Here is a 22,621-nt window from a genome sequence, read left to right on the forward strand (position 1 = left end):
TTCCTTCTTCCTAATACCTGAGATCATCTCTTCTCAGTGAGTGGAAGCTGGATGGTGGAGGAGGAAGTGATTTGATCTCATCGGGTTCTGCTTGGGGCTACAAGAATTCAGTTTGTTTCTCCCCTAGGAAATTGTCCATATTGTAATTGTGACGTGAATTGATATATTGGAGGAATGAGAGTCAGAGGCCATCATCAAACTGTTGAAGATTTGTGTCAGCTTTTTTTTTTTTTTTTTCTTTTTGGATAGGGGCAAGTGAAATTGTCAATCTTGGCTTCGCAGTGGAATCACTTGGAAACATTTTTTTAAACTACCAATGCCTGAATTCATCCCAACCCCAAAAGATACTGACCTAACTGGCCTGGGATGTAATATGGGCATCAGGATTTAAAAAATCCTCCCAGTGTTCTAAGTCACACCAGGCAATGACTAAAACAGAAGGCCACATATTTCCCTTTTTTTTTTTTTTTTTTTTTTGTAAAATGTAATGAATCTATGGAGTAAATAATACACAAATGTCAGCTTAACGTATTGTTGGAAAATGAGCACCCACGTAGCCATAATCACCTGCAGGAAACAGAACATTGCCAAACTCCCAAAGCTCTTCTTTTTCTCAGTCATGCTTTTTTTTTTTTTTTTTCAACCGTCTAGAGGTAAACCGTTACCCTGACATTTTACAATCACTTTGTGGTTTTGTTTTATAATTTTTCCATATGAGCATGACTTTCTAAACAACACAGAGCAGACTGACGCATTTTAAAATTTTATTCATATGGAATCCTACTTCTTTGGCTTCTTTTTCTTAACCTTATACTTTTTTTTTTTTTAACTCGTGCTTTTTTAGTTCCTTGCTTTTCGTCATTCTATAGTATTCTGTTAGATCAATATACTATGGTGTCTTTCTCCGTTCCACTCCTGGTGGATGTTTTGGTTGTTTCTGGTTTGGGACTATTACAACTGGAGCATTTCCTTATGTCTCCTGGTGCACGAAGCCAGATATTATGAATATGTATCGAGATATGGAACCATTGCTTGTCCAAAGAAAAGAGAGTCCAAGCTGCACTTCTTTTTTTTTTTTTTTAAGATTTATTTATTGGACAGAGAGAGACACAGCTAGAGAGGGAACATGAGCGGGGGGAGTGGGAGAGGGAGAAGCAGGCTTCCTGCTGAGCAGGGAGCCCGATGCGGGGCTTGATCCCAGGACCCTGAAGGCAGATGCTTAACGATGGAGCTAGCGAGGCGCCCCCCAAGCTGCAGTTCTGGTGGACTCTTAGGGTAGACAGGAGTTAGCGTCTGGGACCCTGTTATCATTCCTACCCTGGGCTGGGAGCTTAGAAGTTTGTACTGCTCTGAGCCACAGGCCTTGGGACTGTTGATAGTCTACAGGAGGCAAGTGAGAAGCCTATGGTCATCTGCTTTTGGTTGTTTCCTTGGCCTAGAGGGACGAGTTTCTATGCCCATCAAGAGTAGAGATCCTGATGGAACATTCCACTCTGGGCTGAGACCCAAGGGAAGCCTCCTGGCAAAAGGGTCACAGTCGGCACTATGGCAGGACAGCTGGCTGGTCCCCAAAATGTCAGGCCTTCATCCCATCCTCAGCAGCTGGTAGAAGGAAGTAAACAGTCTGTGGTGAAAGATTACATTATCCTAGGCCTTGAAGTAGTTCTTAAGTTCTAATTCTCTCCCTGATCTTAACAGGCAATTTCCCACTGTATTGTTAGTTCACTGATGGCTTAGATGAAAATACACTGTGCTTTGTATTTTCCTTTTCTTTTTTTTAAAGATTTTATTTATTTATTTGACAGACAGCCAGTGAGAGAGGGAACATAGGCAGGGGGAGTGGGAGAGGAAGAAGCAGGCTCCCAGTGGAGGAGCCAATGTGGGGCTTGATCCCAGGACTTCGGGATCACGCCCTGAGCCGAAGACAGACACTTAACGACTGAGCCACCCAGGTGCCCCTGTGCTTTGTATTTTCTCAACTTTTTTCTTTATCTTCAGCGGGCAGTTGGTATGAGTCACTTGTATACACATGCCCCCATCTTATGTGAATACTGTAAATCTAGGCTTGTTTCAGATGCCTCTGCTAAGTACCCTGGGGGCTCCCAAGGAACGCCGACAGGCTCTTTCAGTCTCTTCTCATGGCTGCTGACACTCTGGGATACTGCTCTGCCGTTCTGCGGGTTCTCTCTTGCCGCATTAAGTCTGTGTTCCTTCAGGTGGCTGTGGCTGTTTTGTAGTACTTTGCACCAAGCATGGACATAGGCTGTGGTATGTTAGAGCTGGCCCAATCATAAGAACTGATTGTTTAATTTTGAGAAATTGTGTGAGCTAGAGTTTAAAAACAACCATTATTTAAAAATTGAATTATATCAACTTACAATTTAAATAAATCATATTAGAAACAAAGTTTATAAATACTCAAAACACATCACTTCCGAATTATTTTACCATGTTTTACTATTTATGCACTTGGGGTTTTTTATATCTATCAGATATATATGGTGGAAATCCTATAGAATGGTGTACTATGGCACATCTCTTCTCAACTCGGTATTTAGTGATATCACTGCATAAACAGCTACAGGAGGGTTATTTACACCATGGAAATTGGCAAATGCTACACACTGGTTCTTCCCCCCCCAACCCCGAGCCAGTTGTTGAATACTTAGCATATCACTGGTTGTAGTATGCCTTTTTAAACCCTTACAGCAGAGTTCAGGTGGACTCAAGGAATAAAGTTTAATAGGACTCAAAGAATTATAAAGGGAATTATCAATTAAAGATCTTTAAAACTAGTTATTAGAAGTGGTTATTCTGAGTCATAAGCCTACTCCTCTTGAAAGTATCGTCCCTAATGACGCTGCCTTGTTTAAATCCTAGCTTGGCTATTTATCGGTGGTAGAATTCAACTTTTCTGCTTAGCTTTGACCTACCCTAAACAGAATGATGTTGAACAGATCTTTCCTATATGGATTCCAGGTCTCAATTTTGAGACACAGAACGAGTAAAACTCTTTCTTTCTCTCATCTATCCCGCTCTTCTCTTTCCCTTTTTTGTTCTCATTTTTTTTTCCTGCCCTAAGATTGAACTCCCCCCAGGATGATTGACAGCAGGAATGTCCTTACTTTACTTCTTCCCATAGGGCTAACCTTGCTCAGAATACAATAATCAGTATATTGCACAGTGTCTGGTTTATTCAGTGTTGAATAAAGCCACCTGTGGAACTTCAACAGAACAGTCCAGGTTGAGATTTGTCCTTAGAAAACTGGCCTTCATTTCCTCTTTCCTTAAACAAATATATACCCATTTCAAGAATAAGCGATGATGTGAGGACAGGGTAATCCAAATCCAGATTTAGCAATAAAGACACCAAAATATTTTTTCTTCGATATAACCTACATGCACAGGACATAATTTAATGGATTGCCTTATTTATATAACTATATGGAAACTACCTTTAGCTTCTCTGTCTGGAACATTTGCATTTAAGTTCCTCATTGCTTTCAGAACTTCCCTAAGAAGAATATGTACTTCGGAATATATTCAGAATTCAGCACATCTCCCTGCTGGTCACCTGACCCAACCACCTCCCTCTTCCATCTGGCCACAGTGGTAGCCTCCTAAATGGTTTCTCAGCTTCCACCATAGCCCTTCTTCAGTCTATTCTCAGCACAAGAATCCAGAGTGATTCTGCTAAAGTGTAAATCAGATCAGGTTGTTCCTTTGCTCAAAATTCTCTAGTGTCTTCTCATTTCACTTAGGGAATAGGCTGTGGTTACCTACATAGGATCCAACTCCTTATTCCTTTGACATCCATTATTCTTCCTATAGGTCATTCTTCTCTAGCCAGTTGGGCTGCCTTGCTGTCTTCTGAACAGATGCTTTCTTTCCTCACGGTTTTTTCATGGATCTACTTGCAGAATGGAATGCTTCTGTTCCAGGAAGCTGCATAATTTGATAATCTGATCCCTTATTTCCTTTAGATCTTTTCCAATTGTCACTTCTTTGTGAGATTTTCTCCAGTTACCTTACTAACATTACAACCCTCCCACATTTCTTATCTACCTTTCCTCCCTAGTATTTATTATCTACTCATTTATTCATATATATGTATATATATGTAGTCTTATTTATTGCCTATGTTTTGCCACCATCAGAATGCAAATTTTATGAAGAATTTGTATCTGATTACAGCATGTTGAATTACCATTGCCTAAAACCTAGTACCTGGCACATCATTGATTTTTGACAAACACTGAATGGATGAATGGATGCTAATATGGTAGAACAGACATTGGTTAGGAGCTGGAGACCTAGGTTTTAGTTTTTGCCTTTGCATATAATAAGCTCTATAATATTTATTACATTTTGTTTCTACATCTTTATGTACTTATCAACAAAATGGGGATGTAACAACTGTTTCATGTGCCTCTTTGACTTTTAGTGAGGCTCATGCAAGGAAGTAGTCTATATTAAGTGTAAGGGATGTTCTAATTGTCTAACTCATTTATATCCAGTATATTGAGCAGCTAGCTCATGGCCACTTTGCTTTAAACCATCCCCAAGAAAATACTCTCCATTAGAACACAGGGTTGGGCTGACCGGTTCATTTCTGCATCTTCCTCTGAAGATTTTAGTGGATCCTTGGCTTATCACTTCGATCAGATAATTGGATTTACTATATAAGGCATTGAAAACCTGAAGAATGAAATAGCCTGCCCCGGGGTTTCAGGCCTTCTGTGTGCCTCGTGTTGTGTTGGGTGCTCTGTATATGTGGTCTCCTTTCATCCCCACTGCAACTGTGCAAGGAGAGCATGGCTTTAGTTTAGAGATGAAGAAGTTGGAGTTTAGAAGGATCTAGTATTCCACTGAGGCAGCAGGGCTGATAAGAGACAGAGCCTAGGGGGGAACTCATGTCTGTCTCTAATATCAAACTTCCATCCATTCTCGGGAAACTGAGATATTTAACCCAAAAAACTAAGAGAGAATATTCTTCTGTGGATGGTGTTTCTCACTGATATGTTATTTCTTTTCAGACTGTTTATGATCAGTGGTTCATTACCCTTTTTAACATTGTCTACACATCCCTGCCTGTTTTAGCCATGGGCATTTTTGACCAGGTATGTATTTTTCTCTGTCTTCATAACTTATTTTGCTCTGTTGAAGCTTTTTAGTTGCTTCTAGCTTCTAAGTAGAAAACGTAAGTCATGGAAAGAGTCCTGGAAGTTCAGTTGTTTTAATAGGTATTGCATGGATCTAAACCCTTCCAGACCCTCCCCCCACCAAACAGTTCTCTGATCGTTTGGCTACCCTCCTCTTTGAGATTCACACTCCGTATTATTTCTCTAACGCCTCTGAGACGTCCTACATAAAACAGTCTCTAATTTCATTTTAGTCTGGCATTTCCCAGGCTTATATGACTGTACTTCTTTTTATTTATTTTTCATGTAGCACCTATTAATATGCCTCAGACCTAGTGCCTTATGGCTCACACACGGGGAAATGCTGCATTAGCCCCTGTGCCGAGAACCAGGCAGTGACAGAAAATGATGAGACTTGCTGGAAGCCAGACGGCCTGCATTCGTGGTGAGATTTCTTTGGCCAGCACTGCCCAGAACAGGAACTAGAGGCCAGTAGAGTACTCTGCCAACGGGAGAGGAAGACATGAAGCCCCACAGCCATGGAGAGAAGGGGCACAGTCTTTTGTCTAGCTCAATGTGCTTGGGAAGAGAGAAGGGAGGGAATCGGTTACAAAAATGGTGGATCCTTGGCACACTTATTGCCTTGGAAGGTACTTCCTGGAAGGGGGAAGAAGTCTGGCTGCCTATGAGGAAGTAGAAGTCCAGCCAGAGGAGTTTCCATGGCACAATTAGAGTGCATTATTTAAAAAAAAATTTTTTTTTGGAAGTGTATTTGAGAAGACCAGCTTTTCTCCAGGCTGTTGTTAGACCTGTTTCCTAGGCCTCATTTTTCTGGCCCAAAGTTAGCTGTCTGTTGCAAAATATAAATCTTCACATTATGAGCTCATTCCACTCTCCCATTCTGTGCCTTTCTTAGTCAGTTGTATGTAAAAAGGGCAGTTTGTGAACGACATCTTTTGGGGAATTCTCTAAAAAAGTAATGAACTCCTGAAGACCCTAGATGTAAAGGATTAAACACATCCATTTCCAAGTGTCTGTGTTTATAAGTGTTTCTTTTCTTGGTGCTTTGTAGCTGCCCAGAATGTGGAATAAAATAATAAAAATAAAGCAGTTTCTGGGAAAAGATGGTTATTGTGCAATTAAATGTGTATATATATATATATAAAATAAGGCCCCTTATTGCCATCAAGTTGAGTGCCTGCACCTGTCCTTTCCCACTTTGTCAGCTTTGGCCCCTACACTGATCACAGGATGATGGAATGTTATGCTGCAAGGCCTCCATGATCATCTAGGATCCACTCATTTTACAAGGAGGAAACCAAAGTTCAAGTCATTGCCCTAAAGCCAGACAGCCAGTGTGTGACAGAAGTCAGCCTAGTACCAGGCCACCTGACTCTGAGATTGCTCTGCTATTACTATTTACCATCATCATTATTTTATATATTATTATTTATAGAAGCATCTGTTATTTATTACTTACGGTGTGGCAAGAACTCTGCTGAATACATGAACTTAACCGTGACAGCGGTCCTGTGAGGGAAGGGCTGTTGTCTGCATGTCTGGAGATAAGGAAACTGAGGTTCAGACAGGTTACATAACAGGTTTAAGACCATACACCTGCTAAGCAGTGGAACTGGGGTTTGAACTCAGGGTTGTCTGGTTTCAAAGTGTGTGCATGTAATTTCACCAGCCGCTGACTGGAAGAGGAAGCACCAGCAACATTTCACAATGGGACTTCCTAAAGAGAATATGTCAGTGTTCTTCTTCATGGGACCCCATTCAACAAGTCCAGGGCCATCCCACAAGCAGGAAGGGGAACTTGGTCTGTCCCCTGAGTTCATGCCTGTGTTGCTTCTTTTTTGGCTGCTTCTCCTCTACTCCTGGTCCTCTGGTGTCCTCAGTGGTAAGGCCTCGCCTCCCTTTTGGTTTGGGCATTTGGCTTTGGTGCTCACAGTGTGGTCAGCAGCATTACTTTGGAGCTGGTTGGAAACGCTGAGTCTCAGGCCCTACCCCTAACCTTTTGAATCATCATTTGCTCTCCCCAAGTGATTTGTGTGCACATTAAGTTTGAAAAGCACTGTTTTAGTTTCTCCCAGGACCCTGTTAGGGCCAAACATACCTTCTCATTCTGTTTAAATCTTTTGTCTCGAACAGCTGGTATCAGAATTCTCACTGAGTAGAACGCTCAGCACTTCAAGCTCAGCTTCCTTCCCACTGGAATCCCACTTGCAATTTCCCCCTTTCCCTGTTTTCCCCTTCTACTCTCCCTCCTCTCCCAGTTAGGAACTCAGTCAGATTGGCCAAGTCCTACTCTGCAGCTCTCTGCTGCCATCTCCTGCCCGCTACCCTCACTGCCTTGGCAATTAATCCCTGGGCCCCATTGGCTGCATGTGATACACTGGAATTCTGGGAGCATGAGTGCAGCTGCAGGAGAGTAGAGGAAAGAAACTTCATTCTGAAGCCAAGGATCTGGGTGCAAATTCTGGTTCTGTTCTAAGAGCTATATGTTCTCTCATGAGTCTCTCTCGGAGACTCAAGTTCCTCTTCGGTAAACCTGGGATCATTTGATTATCTTCTCAGTTACCATGGGAATGAAAACAAGCTAATGAATAGTGTTTATTAGGGTATGCTCAGACATGCACTTGCTGTTTCCTGAGATGGGGAATTGAGGGCCTTTCCAATTTCTCAAGCCTCCTCCACTGAAGTAACTTTGTTGACAGGATGTGAGTGACCAGAACAGCATGGACTATCCCCAGCTCTACGAACCTGGACAGCTGAACCAACTGTTTAACAAGCGTAAATTTTTCATCTGCATGGCACATGGCATCTACACCTCACTGGCCCTTTTCTTCATCCCCTATGGAGCCTTTTACAATGCGGCCGGAGAAGATGGGCAGCACATAGCTGACTACCAGTCTTTTGCAGTCACCATGGCTACATCATTGGTCATTGTGGTCAGTGTGCAGGTAACCCTGTTGCTGAAAATGTCTTAACTTGATGGCTTTACAGCTTTTAAAATTCATTTTCACTGTTGACTGATTTTGTCTACTTGTTGGGGCAAAAAAAAAAAAAAAGTAATAATAATCCTAAAGGAATCCTGGGGTTTTCTTTTTAACTACACATTTCAAGATGAAAACAGAAAGCTTTAATGTAAATGACCAGATGTGGGAGATTGGCATTCAGTGTCTGTAACCTCTGTGTTGTAGAAACCTCACAATTAATTACTTCTTGGGGTTGAGCATTGTATATATAGAAAAATGATTATACTATTGCCTCTTTCTTGGGTTTGAAAAAGTTTTCCAATGATAGCAGAAACTTTCCCATGATTTCTATCACTTAATAATTTCCAGGCTTTAAAGTGAGATTTAAAATTCATTTGGCAATAAATATCTGTGAAATTATTCGTGGTTCAGTGTTATATTTTGGCATATCTGAACCTTAAAATCAGAGAAGCTCTTCTGGTGGGAATGATTTTTGATGATCCATTGACCTCACTGGGCATCTTGAGTAGTTCTGTTTCCTTTTTAATGCAGATGGTGGACAAAACCATTCGGTATTGAGTTAGAGTTCACAAAAGCTTTCCTATCCATTAAAATCTGTATCTCAAGATGGATATGGTAAGCAAAATGACCTGTTTTTTCTTTTGTTTTCTTTTGCTTGCTTTCTTTTTTTTAGGGAGCAAATATCAATCAAGGGCTTTATTTTTAGAGTTTAAATTGCCTTTGGTCAGTCCTTTTTCTATCCTATAAACAATCTTTTTTTTTTACAAATCTTAGCGGCTCATTTCCAACAAAGAATCTCATTAAACCCCAGACTTTCTCTTCATGACTCAAAAATAAACATTACATTAAATGAACCAAATGTAAACGTATTGCTTTTAAAGGACTTCTCTGCCATTTTTTGGTCCATCTAAATGAGTATTATGAAATCTATACCAAAGCCATCCAACACTTGACATCTTGGGAGTTCATAATTCAGAATCAGATAGGTAGCATCCAAAAACAGAACCAGATTTCTCCACTCAGTAAGTTCTTTTTTTCTCTGTTACAACTAAATCATGCTGTTGCTTTGCAAACCCTCCGTGGCTAGTTCTCCTATGTTCAGTTCTGTGGCAGAGAGGGAAATGGTGGAGTGACTCGGAAGTATCTTGCGTTGCAGAGACATTCATTATGGTAGTCTGTTACTGGAACAGGTGTATATCACCTCACAAGAAACTATTGTTCCATCTTTTCTTATAGTTCTTGCCACTCTACTGGACACTCCAACCTGTTTTGTTGCCTTTTGATCATTGAGCAGTCTCTGTGTGTATTCTTACATTTCTAGCCTAGAGAAGTAGGTGATTTACTCCTTGACATGAGGGCACATTTCCAGTTCTCTGGATTCTCCTCCTGAAGGGAAGGACAGTTGTGGGACATCTCTTTAGTGGTAACAGCTTATTTACCAGGTCAGGCTTGTTAATTGGTACTCCAAGAGATCATTTGAAAGGTAGTAACTGAGATAAGAGGTCAATATCTAAAGTAAAAAGCAAATGGGAAATATTCTTCAAACTGTCATTAACACCATCTGCTACATAAGCAAGGATAAAAAAATTACCTGGAATAGGTATGAGAGGCATTGCATGTTTAGTGAAACTATTTTTCATGATCAATTCTACAATTTTTGGTTAACATTATCTTTCTATTTAAAAAAAGTTTGTTGATATTCCTATATATTTTTTCTGGTTTTCCTCGTCCATAATTTATTTTTTATATGCTATCATAGCAAGGCCAGTGCTGTGTTTTTATATTGATTTTAGATTTGGAAGTTCTTTTCCCCATAAAGTACACAGTTTCTATTGGATATTATAGTTACATTTCTCTTTTGTCACAAATTGAGAGACCACAGAAACAATTCTATCTTAAAAACATTGTTTATTCACAAAAAAAGACGGAATTTTACGTTCTGTCTTTTGGAGTTTTCAAAATAAACAATTCAAAATTTCTGACCTTTGATATCAGGGTTTTATAAGAATGATACCTGTACTTCCTCAGAGGGGATTCTTCCTTAGGACCCAAGGTAGCCATTGCTCCATCATTTGAGATGTTATGGGTGGGGCTATCTGGGTCTATTTGATTCAGACCAAGATCCATTCTCTGCCTTCTGTCTCCTCTAGGGAAACCATGGTCCTACCCACCTAGCTTTTCTCTGACGTTAACATTACCATCTTATATAACTACTGTGAAATTGTCAAAACTATGAAATTAGCATTGATACAATACTATTAACTGAACTACAAACTTGATTCACATTTCCTCAGTTTCTCCATTACTGACCTTTTTCTGTTCCAGGATCCTACATTGCATTTAGTTGTAATGTCTCCTTAGTCTCCTACAGTCAACTTTCTACAATCTTTCCTTGTCTCTCATGGCCTTGACACTTTTGAATAACAGTGATCAGGTACTTTGGAGAATGTTTCTGGATTTGTCTGATGTTTTCTTAGAAATAGACTGAGATTATGGATTTGGGGGAAGAATCACAAAGAGGTGACATGCCTTCTTGTCACATCCTATCAGGGAGCATGTGATAGCAGCATGATTTATTACTGGTGACGGTGACCTTGGTTACTCATTAGGATGATGTTTTTCAGGTTTCTCCATTGTAAACTATGTTTCCCTTTTCATACTCTATTCATTAGAAATGAGTCACTAAATCCAGCCCAGTCCTTTCAAGGGGAGAATTAAGCTCCATTTCTTAGCAGAATTTCAAAGAATTGGCTGTCATATGTTAGTAACAGTATAATTAAAGTCGGTATGTCAAACCGGGGCCCAAGATTTGCCCAAGATCACATAGTGACTGCATTGCAGGTTTAGGACTAGGATCCAGTGGTCTTATTTTTGGAGTCAGTGATTTTTAATAAAGACATTTGTGAGTGTTCCATGAAAAACGTGGGGCAAGCCTTTCCTACAACACAATTAGCAGTTAGGCACACTTGAGAAGCAATAATGCACACACACAGTTGTAAAGATGAGGTGCTGGGTCTCACCACTGGGTGGCTGTGCCCTCCTTGCCATGTACAAACTGATGTCCTCTAGATCTTATCCACATACTCCTGTCCATAGATTTCTACTCCACCTGGTTTCTCCCTGTCCTCACCCATACCCCCTGCCATTAATACTGAGTGCCAGAGGGTCCTGAAACAGCCGGGAGACTGAGGACAGTTTTGGCAGGAGAACAAGGTAGGAGAGATCTAGGCTAGAGATGGAGGTCTGGAAGCAGAGTAGGTGTGAGTGAGAATGGACACCAGTTTCCAAGTTGTGGCATGCTTTGTTTACTGCCATACTCCAACTTAAACTGCAGTGTCAGACACAAATACGTTTTTGTTGCATGGATGTAAGGGCAAGGAGATATGAAGAGAGAGATTTAAGTTGAGCAATAGAAGTGAGAAGAATTTGATTGAGGTACACAATTATCCCTCCTGTCTTAGACACATGCCCATCTTACCCCTTACCAGAGCAGGCTTGTCCTTGGTGGGAGCCTTCAGAAACCTGTGTCATCATCACGACTATGAATGATAACATGAATTGTACTTAATTCTCTCAGTGCCACCATGCAATAGGTATTATTGTCCCCTTTTACAGATGAAGCTCAGAGAGGTTAAGTGAGTTGCCTGAGGTCACAAAGTGAGTCCCAGATCCAGGATTGGAACCCAGACCTTTCTGACTCCATTGTTGTCCGGGACAAAGTCTTTTATTCTACAGTAAGACTGGTTGAAACGCAAATTTTCAGGATGTATGAGAACAAAGATTAGACTGAACATAAAGGAAGATATAAGATAGTTTCTGTATAAAAGAATAAGGGGGGGAGGAAGAGAAAAGAGAAAAAGGGGAAAAAAAGAAAAGAGAGGGAAAGAGAGAAAGAAAAGAAAGAAAAGCAAACAGTGCTAAAGCTAGAAGCATGGGGTTTGGAGAAAGGAGAATCTCTGAAAGAATAAAGAGGAGAGGTTGGAGTTACCAAAAGCACACTTGGCCCACTTGTCTCTGTCGGGGTTTCTGATTTTCAGAGCAACAACAGCTCCCATTAATTGAACATTTACTATGCAAATGAATTATTTCTCAGATAATCCCATTCTCTCATTTAATCCTCTTCACAGTCCTCTGAAACATAAATACTATTACTATAGATAAGAAAATAGCCTTGTTACATTTTAAATCACACAGAAAGTGGCAGGCCAGCATTTGAACACAGATCTGATCTCAGGTCCCCAACTCCAAGTCCATGTGGACCTCCCTTCTTTATAGGGAGAAGTGGGACGCTACAGGGAACTCATGGTCCACCTCTGTCTTCCATAAGGGAACATCGAGGACACCAATACCACCCTTGAATGAAGTGGGAGAGAGACTCAATAGATGATAAACACATAGGTTATCCAATGTGAAAACTTCAACTTGAAGTTACTGTCGTTTTAGTCTTCCACTTATTTTTATTTCTCAGAAGCCCTGAAAATGTCTGCTTTACCATAGAATTTTCAGACCTGAGCTAATAAATGTTTATAGCCATGAAAACTCCGCAATTTTGGCTTGAATCAGAAACTTCTGTCTTTAATATATAGAATAATAAGTTTCAGGAGTTTTGTGAATAAGCTCACTTTGACAGCGGCATTAATATCCTTTCCTCGCTGTCTAAGCTTGACTTGTCATTGGGGTAACAACCCCCATGAAATTTCCATGGTCTATAATTACAGTTATAAATCTTATGTGTCTGCTGATGCTATAGGCCAAACTCTAGCGGTCTCTATTTTTTTTTTTTAATATCAGGTTATTTTTTTTGTTGTTATTTGAATTATATAATGCTCCTTTTAACATTTCAGACACTATGGAAGTGTTTAAAATAAAATGAACCACCTTCTTTTTTTCTTTTCCATATTCCCCTGGTTAACTACTATTATGATTACTGTAGCTTAACTCCTTCCATATTTTTTCTTTGCTTTGGGACACACGCATATGTATTCAAGAAAAAGGGAGCATAGCTAGCATATTATTCTGTAATATGCTTTTCTTACTTAACAAGATGGTCTGAACAGCTTTCCAAACCAGCACATTCAGATCTTTCTTTTTCAGAGATGTACAGAATTTCACAATATGGATATATAATAATTTATTCATCAGCCCTCTATCGATAGACATTCAGGATGTTTCTTTTGTTGTTGCTGTTACTGAAACAATGCTACGATGCATATACTTGTATATAAATTTTATGTACTGAGATAAATTCCTAGAAATGAAATTTCTGGAGTTAGAACTAACTTTTACTGAGATGATGGATGAAGAATGGTATTTTGTTGTTTTCATTGCTAGGTCAGAGAGTATGTACATTTTAAGTTTCATTAATATTGCTATATTACTTTCCAAAAAGGGTTACAGTTGCAGACAAAAGATTTATTAAAAAATACTAGGTAGCTCCAGAATCTTCAGGAGAGCAAATGAACCAGGGAGAACCAGAGCCAAGCCTAGCACCTCTGGGAGCAACACCCAGGCATAATGGCTGCATTGTTGTAGTGAAAACATGATTACTACCTCTTAACAGCTTGGCTCTGATGACACTGGGGATTGGATGCCGGGTCAGCCACAGATTTCCAGAGAACCACCATGCTTGTCAGATACTGAGAAGTGTATTAAAATTTTCCCTTGTGATTATGATTCTTATCAAGTTCTTGTACTTCAAGAAGATTTTACCTTATATAATTTGAGGTAATAAATATAATTTATATTATTTGCAGTGTAATCGTTCTTGACTATTTGTCCTTTATAGCTTATCTTTTTATGATAAAATGATCTTAATTAAATTTCATTTTTTTTTTTAAGATTTTTTAATTTCTTTATTCGACAGAGATAGAGACAGTCAGCGAGAGAGGGAACACAAGCAGGGGGAGTGGGAGAGGAAGAAGCAGGCTCACAGAGGAAGAGCCTGATGTGGGGCTCGATCCCATAACGCCGGGATCACGCCCTGAGCTGAAGGCAGACGCCCAACCACTGTGCCACCCAGGCGCCCCTAAATTTCATTTTTTTATATTAGTATTACTTCTGTTGTTTTTCTTAGCCTGCACATACCTGATATATAATCTAGGCCCATCCTTTCATTTTCATTGCTTTCTTATTCTATTGGTTTTTCTCCTTTGATAAGGGAGTTAAACTACTCATTTTTATTTTGGTAACACGTATTTTATCTTGCTCCTTTCATGTTATTTTATGATTACTTTAAATTCTTTATTTCCATTTTTCCCTTTTCATACTCAGATGCATTGATTCTTAAATATCTTATTTGTCATAAATATAAGTTTTACTATTATGTTCCCATTTTACTAGTGATTTCTCCCATTTTCATCGTCATTTAAATCTCTATTTCCATACCGATATACCAAAATTAAATAATAACTTTATCCTTCATCAAATGTTTCACTATCTTGTCCATACCTTCTCTTGTCCACTTCCAAATTAAACAGTTTTGAAAATGTATCTACTTATTTCTCCCTCCCTGCTCCTACTCTCCTCTTGTATGTTAATAATCTAGAATTGTAGTTTCAGCATGTTATTAAATGCTCCTTTAATATATGTTTTGACTGTTGCAGATTTTTTTCTAAGTTAATACCATAGCTCATCTTCACATTATTACTCATTTAGAGCCAACTATAAATTATAAGAATCATTGCTCACCACTATGTTTATGCTTTGTCTTCCACTCTTTTGAAGTCTTTGTTCTAATTGAATTTTTATTTGCAACAATTTCCTTGAGTAATTTCTTCAGAAAGGGTACATAGATGTTATATTTTTGAACTCAAAGCTTTCTTTTTGTATTTTACATTTAAATGATACATTGGATGGGTGTGAGATTCTTGAATCAGAGACTTTTGCTTTAGGAACTTTGTAAATGTTGTTCCGCTATACCCAGTTTCAGTGTAGAAGTTTGATATTAGCTTGATTCTCTTTCCTTTCTAAGTAATATATTCTCTATCTGCAAGTCTATGTTCTTTGTCTTGGGGATTCACAAACGTCACTAGAATGTAACTTCTTTCTTTAATTTTCCTAGGATTTAGAGTACCCTCTCAATCTGAAAATCTTGCTATTTGTTCGCAATAGCAGAGCAGTTTTCTTCTGTCATTTCTTTGACTATTACTTCTTTCTTTTTCTCTGAGATGCTATTATTTATATGTTGGGCCCATGGATCTGTCACCTGTGGATTTGCCATTCATGTCTCATATCTTTTTGCATATGGTTTCCATTTCCTCAAGTTTTTGCTCTGTGTTGTGAGATATTATTTCCATTTGTTTTTTCCAGAATATTAATTCAGTTCTCATCAGTGACTATTATTTGGTTTCTCTATTGAATTTTTAAATTCAGAAATAATGCTTTTTTCTTCCAGAATTTTTTTTTCCTGTGATCTAATTGCATCCCCTTAAGAGTTCTCATTATTATTATTATTATTATTTTTTGGTTGCGGTGCTTGTCTGTCTTTTCCATTAGCTCTGCCTCAATAGGATCCACCTGTTTTTCTTTTCTTTTCTTTTCTTTTCTTTTCTTTTTTTTTTCTGTCAAGTCCTCTTTAATTGGTTGTGGCTTTTCTACTCATACTCCACAGGTCAGGCTATTGGTGTCTCTTGATGGTGATGAATTGACAGGTGGAAGGTACAGTTGAAGATTTTGGCCTAATGTCTTGGCAGCCAAATCAACTGGAACACCAGCATCTCTTTGCTGAGGATGAATGACAGGGCTTTCTGTTCTCAGGCCTCTTGAGAGGAAAAAAAACTGTCCTTTTATAACCCCTGCAGTTTATATCCAGGGCTGCCAATATCTTTTTAATGGGGCAAGATTTTAAAAAGCAGTAAACTTCAAGTGGGAAGAGAAAGTGTGTCTCCATGTGCAGAGAAGGGTCTATTTACTGTGTAAGTAGGAACCCCTCAAGCAGGTGAGAAATCTGTGGTCTTAAAGGAGTCTCTGCTAGAAATGCAAACCTTCACTTGGACCACTTGGAGCCTCGGAGATGCAAATAACATTACCAGAACCTACTTGTTTTTCTCTGAAAACTCAGGGCTAGACTTGCCAGTGACTTCCTTAATTCCCTGATAGCAGGCTTTTTTTGTAGCTCTGTTGCCACAACAAGTTATTGGAAGAGAGAAGAGCTTGTGAACATGCTCCCAGGTCACCTTGAATCCTCGCTTCTGAATTTTACAACAAAAGAAGATTAAGGATTATCTTTGTTATTAATTAAATTAAGAAAAAGCATCATGAAAATGAGTTAGGATATTGATGTGAAACAGATTATGCCCATGTAAAATAGTCATTTGAAAATATATGTACAGATTATAGAATGTTGCAGTTGCTCCCTGCTGAAGATTTTTTTTTCCAACAGAAATGCTTTAAGAGCAATTTGGAAAGTAACTTTGAAATTAGAAATCATTGTGTTTTCTTATTTCTCATGTACAAGAAGATTAACATTTTGTCTCCTGAACTGATTCAACCTTAAGCAGCTATAATGGCTTGCAGATATAAGTTCTGAAGTCAGTTGTCCACCAGAACTGTCAGGTCAGTTCCCAGTGCTGTGCAGAAAGTAGGAGTGCCTGTAGCTGGCTGGTAGGTAGATAGGTACAACCATCTCTTCACAGAGTAGTCCTGGGGAAACATCGCTCAGTAAAATGATACTCTTTTAATCCTCAAAGACCTCCTCTTTGCATTTGACTTCATTTACAGATAGCTTTGGATACCAGTTACTGGACTGTCATTAATCATGTCTTCATCTGGGGCAGTGTTGCCACTTATTTCTCCATTTTATTTACAATGCACAGTAATGGCATCTTTGGCATGTTCCCAAACCAGTTCCCATTTGTTGGTAAGTTGAGTCCTATTATCTATGGGGGCCTAGTGTCATGCTGTCATTTATTTGTCTTTGTAATTTATTTTCTGTGTTGGGTGGGACTAGGGATGACTAATAATCTTTTCTCTAGGAATGGATTGAGCCAGGCATCTGAAGGATTTCAGGATTGAGAAGAGCTCCGAAAGATTAGTTTCTGCTGTCCCTGTCAGATGTAGGAGAATCACTATGACAGCTGCTTACAGGTTCCCAACAGCCCAAATATAATAGATTGTCCCTTTGCAAACAAGAGGCCTAGCACATGCATCAGGGCTACCTGAAGGCCTGGGGAAAAAAAAAAGTTCGTGTATAATAGAGGGAAGAGAAAGAAATCTTAGGCTCTTCCTTTTATCCCACATTATCACCACTATCACTGCCAAAGTTCACCTGCGTAACTTACATTTAGATAGGAAAGAAATGATGTATAATTTTGAGCAGTCTAAGAATTGCTGGACATTAGTCCATAGGCACAAAGAGTAGCCTCTGTGCTTAGACAGCCAGGGTTTAGGTGTCAGCTCTGGCACTTAAATGCTGGGTGAACTTGGGCAGATTTCTTTTTCTTTTCATGCCTTGATGTCTTAAATTCTAAACTGGAGATATTAATAGTTTCTATTTTCATAGGAAATATTAAAGTTACAGGAGACAATGCATATAAAATGCTTAGCATGTAGCCTGGTACATTGTGCTTTTTCAGTAAATGGTAACCATAATAATGGTGATGACAAGGATGATAATGATGATTCAAGCTGATGCGTCTCGGTTACTGGTTGGGAACGCTGCAGAGTGATTTGAACAGCAGATGGGTAGCACAGGGACTCCCAAAATACCTTAAAACCCTGAGATTCTATAATACCCTAAAGAGTGTGCATCTGGCCTATGTATGGAGTATACCACCGTCGTATTCCACATTTCAGAATGACTCCCACAGAGCCACTGAGCTCTACTACAGAATGAGGCTATTAATATACTTTCTCAGAAGTTTTGAAAATCTCTGATTTGTGTGAGATAAGTTGGTAACAGTGATGTTTCTCAGTTCATCCCAGCAAACTGGAAAAGAGAGATGCACAGTGTCAACCTTCTTGACCTTAATCAGGTGAGACTGACATTTGCATCCGCTGGTTGAGGAATTCAGTCTAAGAAATCCAGAAAAATAATTCTTAGAGAACTGATTCATGTAGAAGGCTAAATAAGAGCAACTATAGGGTAATACATTTCCACTGATGCAAAGACCCCTGAAATTATAATTCCAGTTAAATGCACACATATACTTAATAATCTTGTTCTTTGTCTTTTGCCTCGTTTTGCATGTACATGGAAATTTTTAAATTGCACCACTCTTACTTAATATGTAACATTAATACTTTGTTTGCCAAAGGATTGCAACCATGTAGAAACATGATGGCTATGAATAAGAATAAGCATATTATGAAAGAAAGACATTTAACTATTTCTAGGGGTTTTTTTTCCTTTCTTTTTTTCTTCCTTCCTTCCTTCGTTCTTCTTCTTCTTTTTTTTTTTTTTTTTCCTTTTGGTTGCCAAATCTGAAAGTTCAGTGCATTGACAAGAAGACTTCTAGTCCTAAGAGAGCATTTTAGCACGCATAATGAGACTGGAATGCCTCAACTGGAGAAAGTAGTTTGTGTGGGGACCACTCTCTCCAGCTAAGCACATGCCATTCCAGGAATTAATTACTGAGCTCCAATGAGACTTCTCAAAAGTTAGATCAACATTGGGGTTTAAGAAACAAAATTTTCCTTAGTAGCCAGCAGCAAGCAGGAGTGCGGTTTTAAAGTGAAGTTTGTTTTCCCAGCCATCCCTGGGGGTACTAAGCTTCAAGGAGCTCAAAGAGACATTTAATTTATTGAGTCAAGTTTGTTTCTGCCCAGGCAACTGTAATCTGCTGCTCTTGGTAGGCAGATTCTATCCTCCAAAGCCAGAAAATGCAGACATACCAATCAGTAGCCAAGCCCTTATACCCAAAACACACTCAAATGGTGTTAACACTTTAGCTTCGGGAGAGGGGACCTGGATAATTGGAGGTATTGTGGCAAATCCCTAGCAAACCGACAGGGACAAAAGTTTATTTTGGTGATAATAAACAGGGGTGACATGTTCCTGTAGAATTTGTCTGTCTGCTTAACTGACCGTTACTGCTTTGCTTAAACAAACATCTCAGTATATGAGGTGTGAGTATAAAGTGAGGAAACCGGCTTAGGCTCGGGAATGAGTTTCCCCACAGTATTGCCCTAGCATGTCGTATGGCTGCATCAGCAGTCTGTCAGTGAGAGGAATGCTCTTTTCACACACCCAAGAGCATCTCTGATCTCCTTGGAACCTGAGTTCTTCATAACCCAGGGAATATCAGAGGGATCAGCAAGTCCCTCTGAAGCCGATTTTCTGAGGCTGCTGCCTGAATTTTAAAGGTTAGCCCTATATTAGGTAAAGCTCTCCTTTTATGGCATAGGCAGTCCCCAGGGCTATTGAGATAGTACCTGCACCCCAGACATATATTGTATAGTTTTGATATGGCAGTTTATCCAAGAGTCTATAAGAGCAAGTGTGCCTTTTAAAAATAATGGCTGCTTTGTAGTCAAGAGGTCTTGGGCCTCCATGAGAGAATTCTATTTCATGAGTGAAGCTGGACTAAGTCTCGATCAGAGAACTCGTGGCTCTGATCGGCTGTCTCCAAGTGATCAGGCCATGAAGCAGTTCCCAAGGGTGGTGATCATACCACTCCTGCCTTCTCATCACTTCTGAACATACTCTATACGAGGGAAGATACCTAGTGGTTCTTCCTAGGTAGCCCAAACCTCACCATTTCAAAAAAAAAGACCTTATGGACCTTACTCAATAATTCAGTATATTTTGTATAATTATGTATATTTTTCCTTAATAATAGGAAATGCACGACATTCTTTGACCCAGAAGTGCATCTGGCTTGTTATCCTCTTAACAACTGTGGCTTCAGTTGTGCCTGTGGTGGTACTCAGATTTTTGAAGATGGATTTATGCCCAACCCTGAGTGACCGGGTATGTTGCAGTGCTGATAAGTACTTGAAGGGCTGATTCTTGGTTCTTGGAATCATGTGCTTCTCTGCCTGATTTGGAAACCCAGGAAAGGGCTAATGAACTTCCCACTGGAAACACCCATAGGCATACAGCATCACATACCAGTAGATGGAACTGCCCACATCTGAATGTAGTAGCTTTGTGAATGTTAATGAAGATAAATGTCTAGACTAAACGTAGGTGGGAAGTCATGAATTACAAGTTAAGATGGGCGTTTCTAAAAGTTGACTTTAAAAAAAGAAGCTGGTAGCATTTTGGACAACTATTCTAAGGCAAAGGCAAACTATAAGGAAAGTTACTGACATGGGGGCAAGTGAAGGATGGAGTAAAAAAGAGACCAGCAAGGTATGAGGTGAAGGGACTCCGTTTTTGTAGGAGTGTGATAGTAGATTCAGAAAGATAAGGAGATGCTACCTTCTGAACAGATTAAGAAAGCAAAGAGGAACATGATGACTGGATTGAAAAATATAAAGTNATGCACAGTGTCAACCTTCTTGACCTTAATCAGGTGAGACTGACATTTGCATCCGCTGGTTGAGGAATTCAGTCTAAGAAATCCAGAAAAATAATTCTTAGAGAACTGATTCATGTAGAAGGCTAAATAAGAGCAACTATAGGGTAATACATTTCCACTGATGCAAAGACCCCTGAAATTATAATTCCAGTTAAATGCACACATATACTTAATAATCTTGTTCTTTGTCTTTTGCCTCGTTTTGCATGTACATGGAAATTTTTAAATTGCACCACTCTTACTTAATATGTAACATTAATACTTTGTTTGCCAAAGGATTGCAACCATGTAGAAACATGATGGCTATGAATAAGAATAAGCATATTATGAAAGAAAGACATTTAACTATTTCTAGGGGTTTTTTTTCCTTTCTTTTTTTCTTCCTTCCTTCCTTCGTTCTTCTTCTTCTTTTTTTTTTTTTTTTTCCTTTTGGTTGCCAAATCTGAAAGTTCAGTGCATTGACAAGAAGATTTCTAGTCCTAAGAGAGCATTTTAGCACGCATAATGAGACTGGAATGCCTCAACTGGAGAAAGTAGTTTGTGTGGGGACCACTCTCTCCAGCTAAGCACATGCCATTCCAGGAATTAATTACTGAGCTCCAATGAGACTTCTCAAAAGTTAGATCAACATTGGGGTTTAAGAAACAAAATTTTCCTTAGTAGCCAGCAGCAAGCAGGAGTGCGGTTTTAAAGTGAAGTTTGTTTTCCCAGCCATCCCTGGGGGTACTAAGCTTCAAGGAGCTCAAAGAGACATTTAATTTATTGAGTCAAGTTTGTTTCTGCCCAGGCAACTGTAATCTGCTGCTCTTGGTAGGCAGATTCTATCCTCCAAAGCCAGAAAATGCAGACATACCAATCAGTAGCCAAGCCCTTATACCCAAAACACACTCAAATGGTGTTAACACTTTAGCTTCGGGAGAGGGGACCTGGATAATTGGAGGTATTGTGGCAAATCCCTAGCAAACCGACAGGGACAAAAGTTTATTTTGGTGATATAAACAGGGGTGACATGTTCCTGTAGAATTTGTCTGTCTGCTTAACTGACCGTTACTGCTTTGCTTAAACAAACATCTCAGTATATGAGGTGTGAGTATAAAGTGAGGAAACCGGCTTAGGCTCAGGAATGAGTTTCCCCACAGTATTGCCCTAGCATGTCGTATGGCTGCATCAGCAGTCTGTCAGTGAGAGGAATGCTCTTTTCACAAACCCAAGAGCATCTCTGATCTCCTTGGAACCTGAGTTCTTCATAACCCAGGGAATATCAGAGGGATCAGCAAGTCCCTCTGAGGCCGATTTTCTGAGGCTGCTGCCTGAATTTTAAAGGTTGGCCCTATATTAGGTAAAGCTCTCCTTTTATGGCATAGGCAGTCCCCAGGGCTATTGAGATTGTACCTGCACCCCAGACATATATTGCATAGTTTTGATATGGCAGTTTATCCAAGAGTCTATAAGAGCAAGTGTGCCTTTTAAAAATAATGGCTGCTTTGTAGTCAAGAGGTCTTGGGCCTCCATGAGAGAATTCTATTTCATGAGTGAAGCTGGACTAAGTCTCGATCAGAGAACTCGTGGCTCTGATCGGCTGTCTCCAAGTGATCAGGCCATGAAGCAGTTCCCAAGGGTGGTGATCATACCACTCCTGCCTTCTCATCACTTCTGAACATACTCTATACGAGGGAAGATACCTAGTGGTTCTTCCTAGGTAGCCCAAACCTCACCATTTCAAAAAAAAAGACCTTATGGACCTTACTCAATAATTCAGTATATTTTGTATAATTATGTATATTTTTCCTTAATAATAGGAAATGCACGACATTCTTTGACCCAGAAGTGCATCTGGCTTGTTATCCTCTTAACAACTGTGGCTTCAGTTGTGCCTGTGGTGGTACTCAGATTTTTGAAGATGGATTTATGCCCAACCCTGAGTGACCGGGTATGTTGCAGTGCTGATAAGTACTTGAAGGGCTGATTCTTGGTTCTTGGAATCATGTGCTTCTCTGCCTGATTTGGAAACCCAGGA

At 39.5% G+C, this 22,621-nt stretch overlaps 1 protein-coding gene across 7 annotated transcripts in view; it reads left to right on the forward strand.

Annotated features, from left to right (window-relative positions):
• The window catches only part of ATP8B4 (ATPase phospholipid transporting 8B4 (putative)), a 247,199-nt gene that overhangs the window by 221,292 nt on the left and 3,286 nt on the right, over positions 1-22,621 (forward strand). For 4 of the 7 annotated variants that reach the window (XM_034660997.1, XM_034660995.1, XM_034660996.1 and 1 more), the window contains exons 24-27: positions 5,037-5,120; positions 7,862-8,107; positions 16,862-17,000; positions 19,921-20,051. In XM_034660997.1, the coding sequence (XP_034516888.1) occupies positions 5,037-5,120; positions 7,862-8,107; positions 16,862-17,000; positions 19,921-20,051 (600 nt within the window). Of the gene's footprint in view, positions 1-5,036; positions 5,121-7,861; positions 8,108-16,861; positions 17,001-19,920; positions 20,052-22,621 lie in introns of those variants that run through there. The other 3 variants (XM_034660999.1, XM_034661001.1, XM_034661000.1) reach the window with 3 other exon arrangements.

The sequence above is a fragment of the Ailuropoda melanoleuca genome, chromosome 5 (genome assembly GCF_002007445.2).
Source record: "Ailuropoda melanoleuca isolate Jingjing chromosome 5, ASM200744v2, whole genome shotgun sequence".
Classification (NCBI taxonomy): domain Eukaryota; kingdom Metazoa; phylum Chordata; class Mammalia; order Carnivora; family Ursidae; genus Ailuropoda; species Ailuropoda melanoleuca.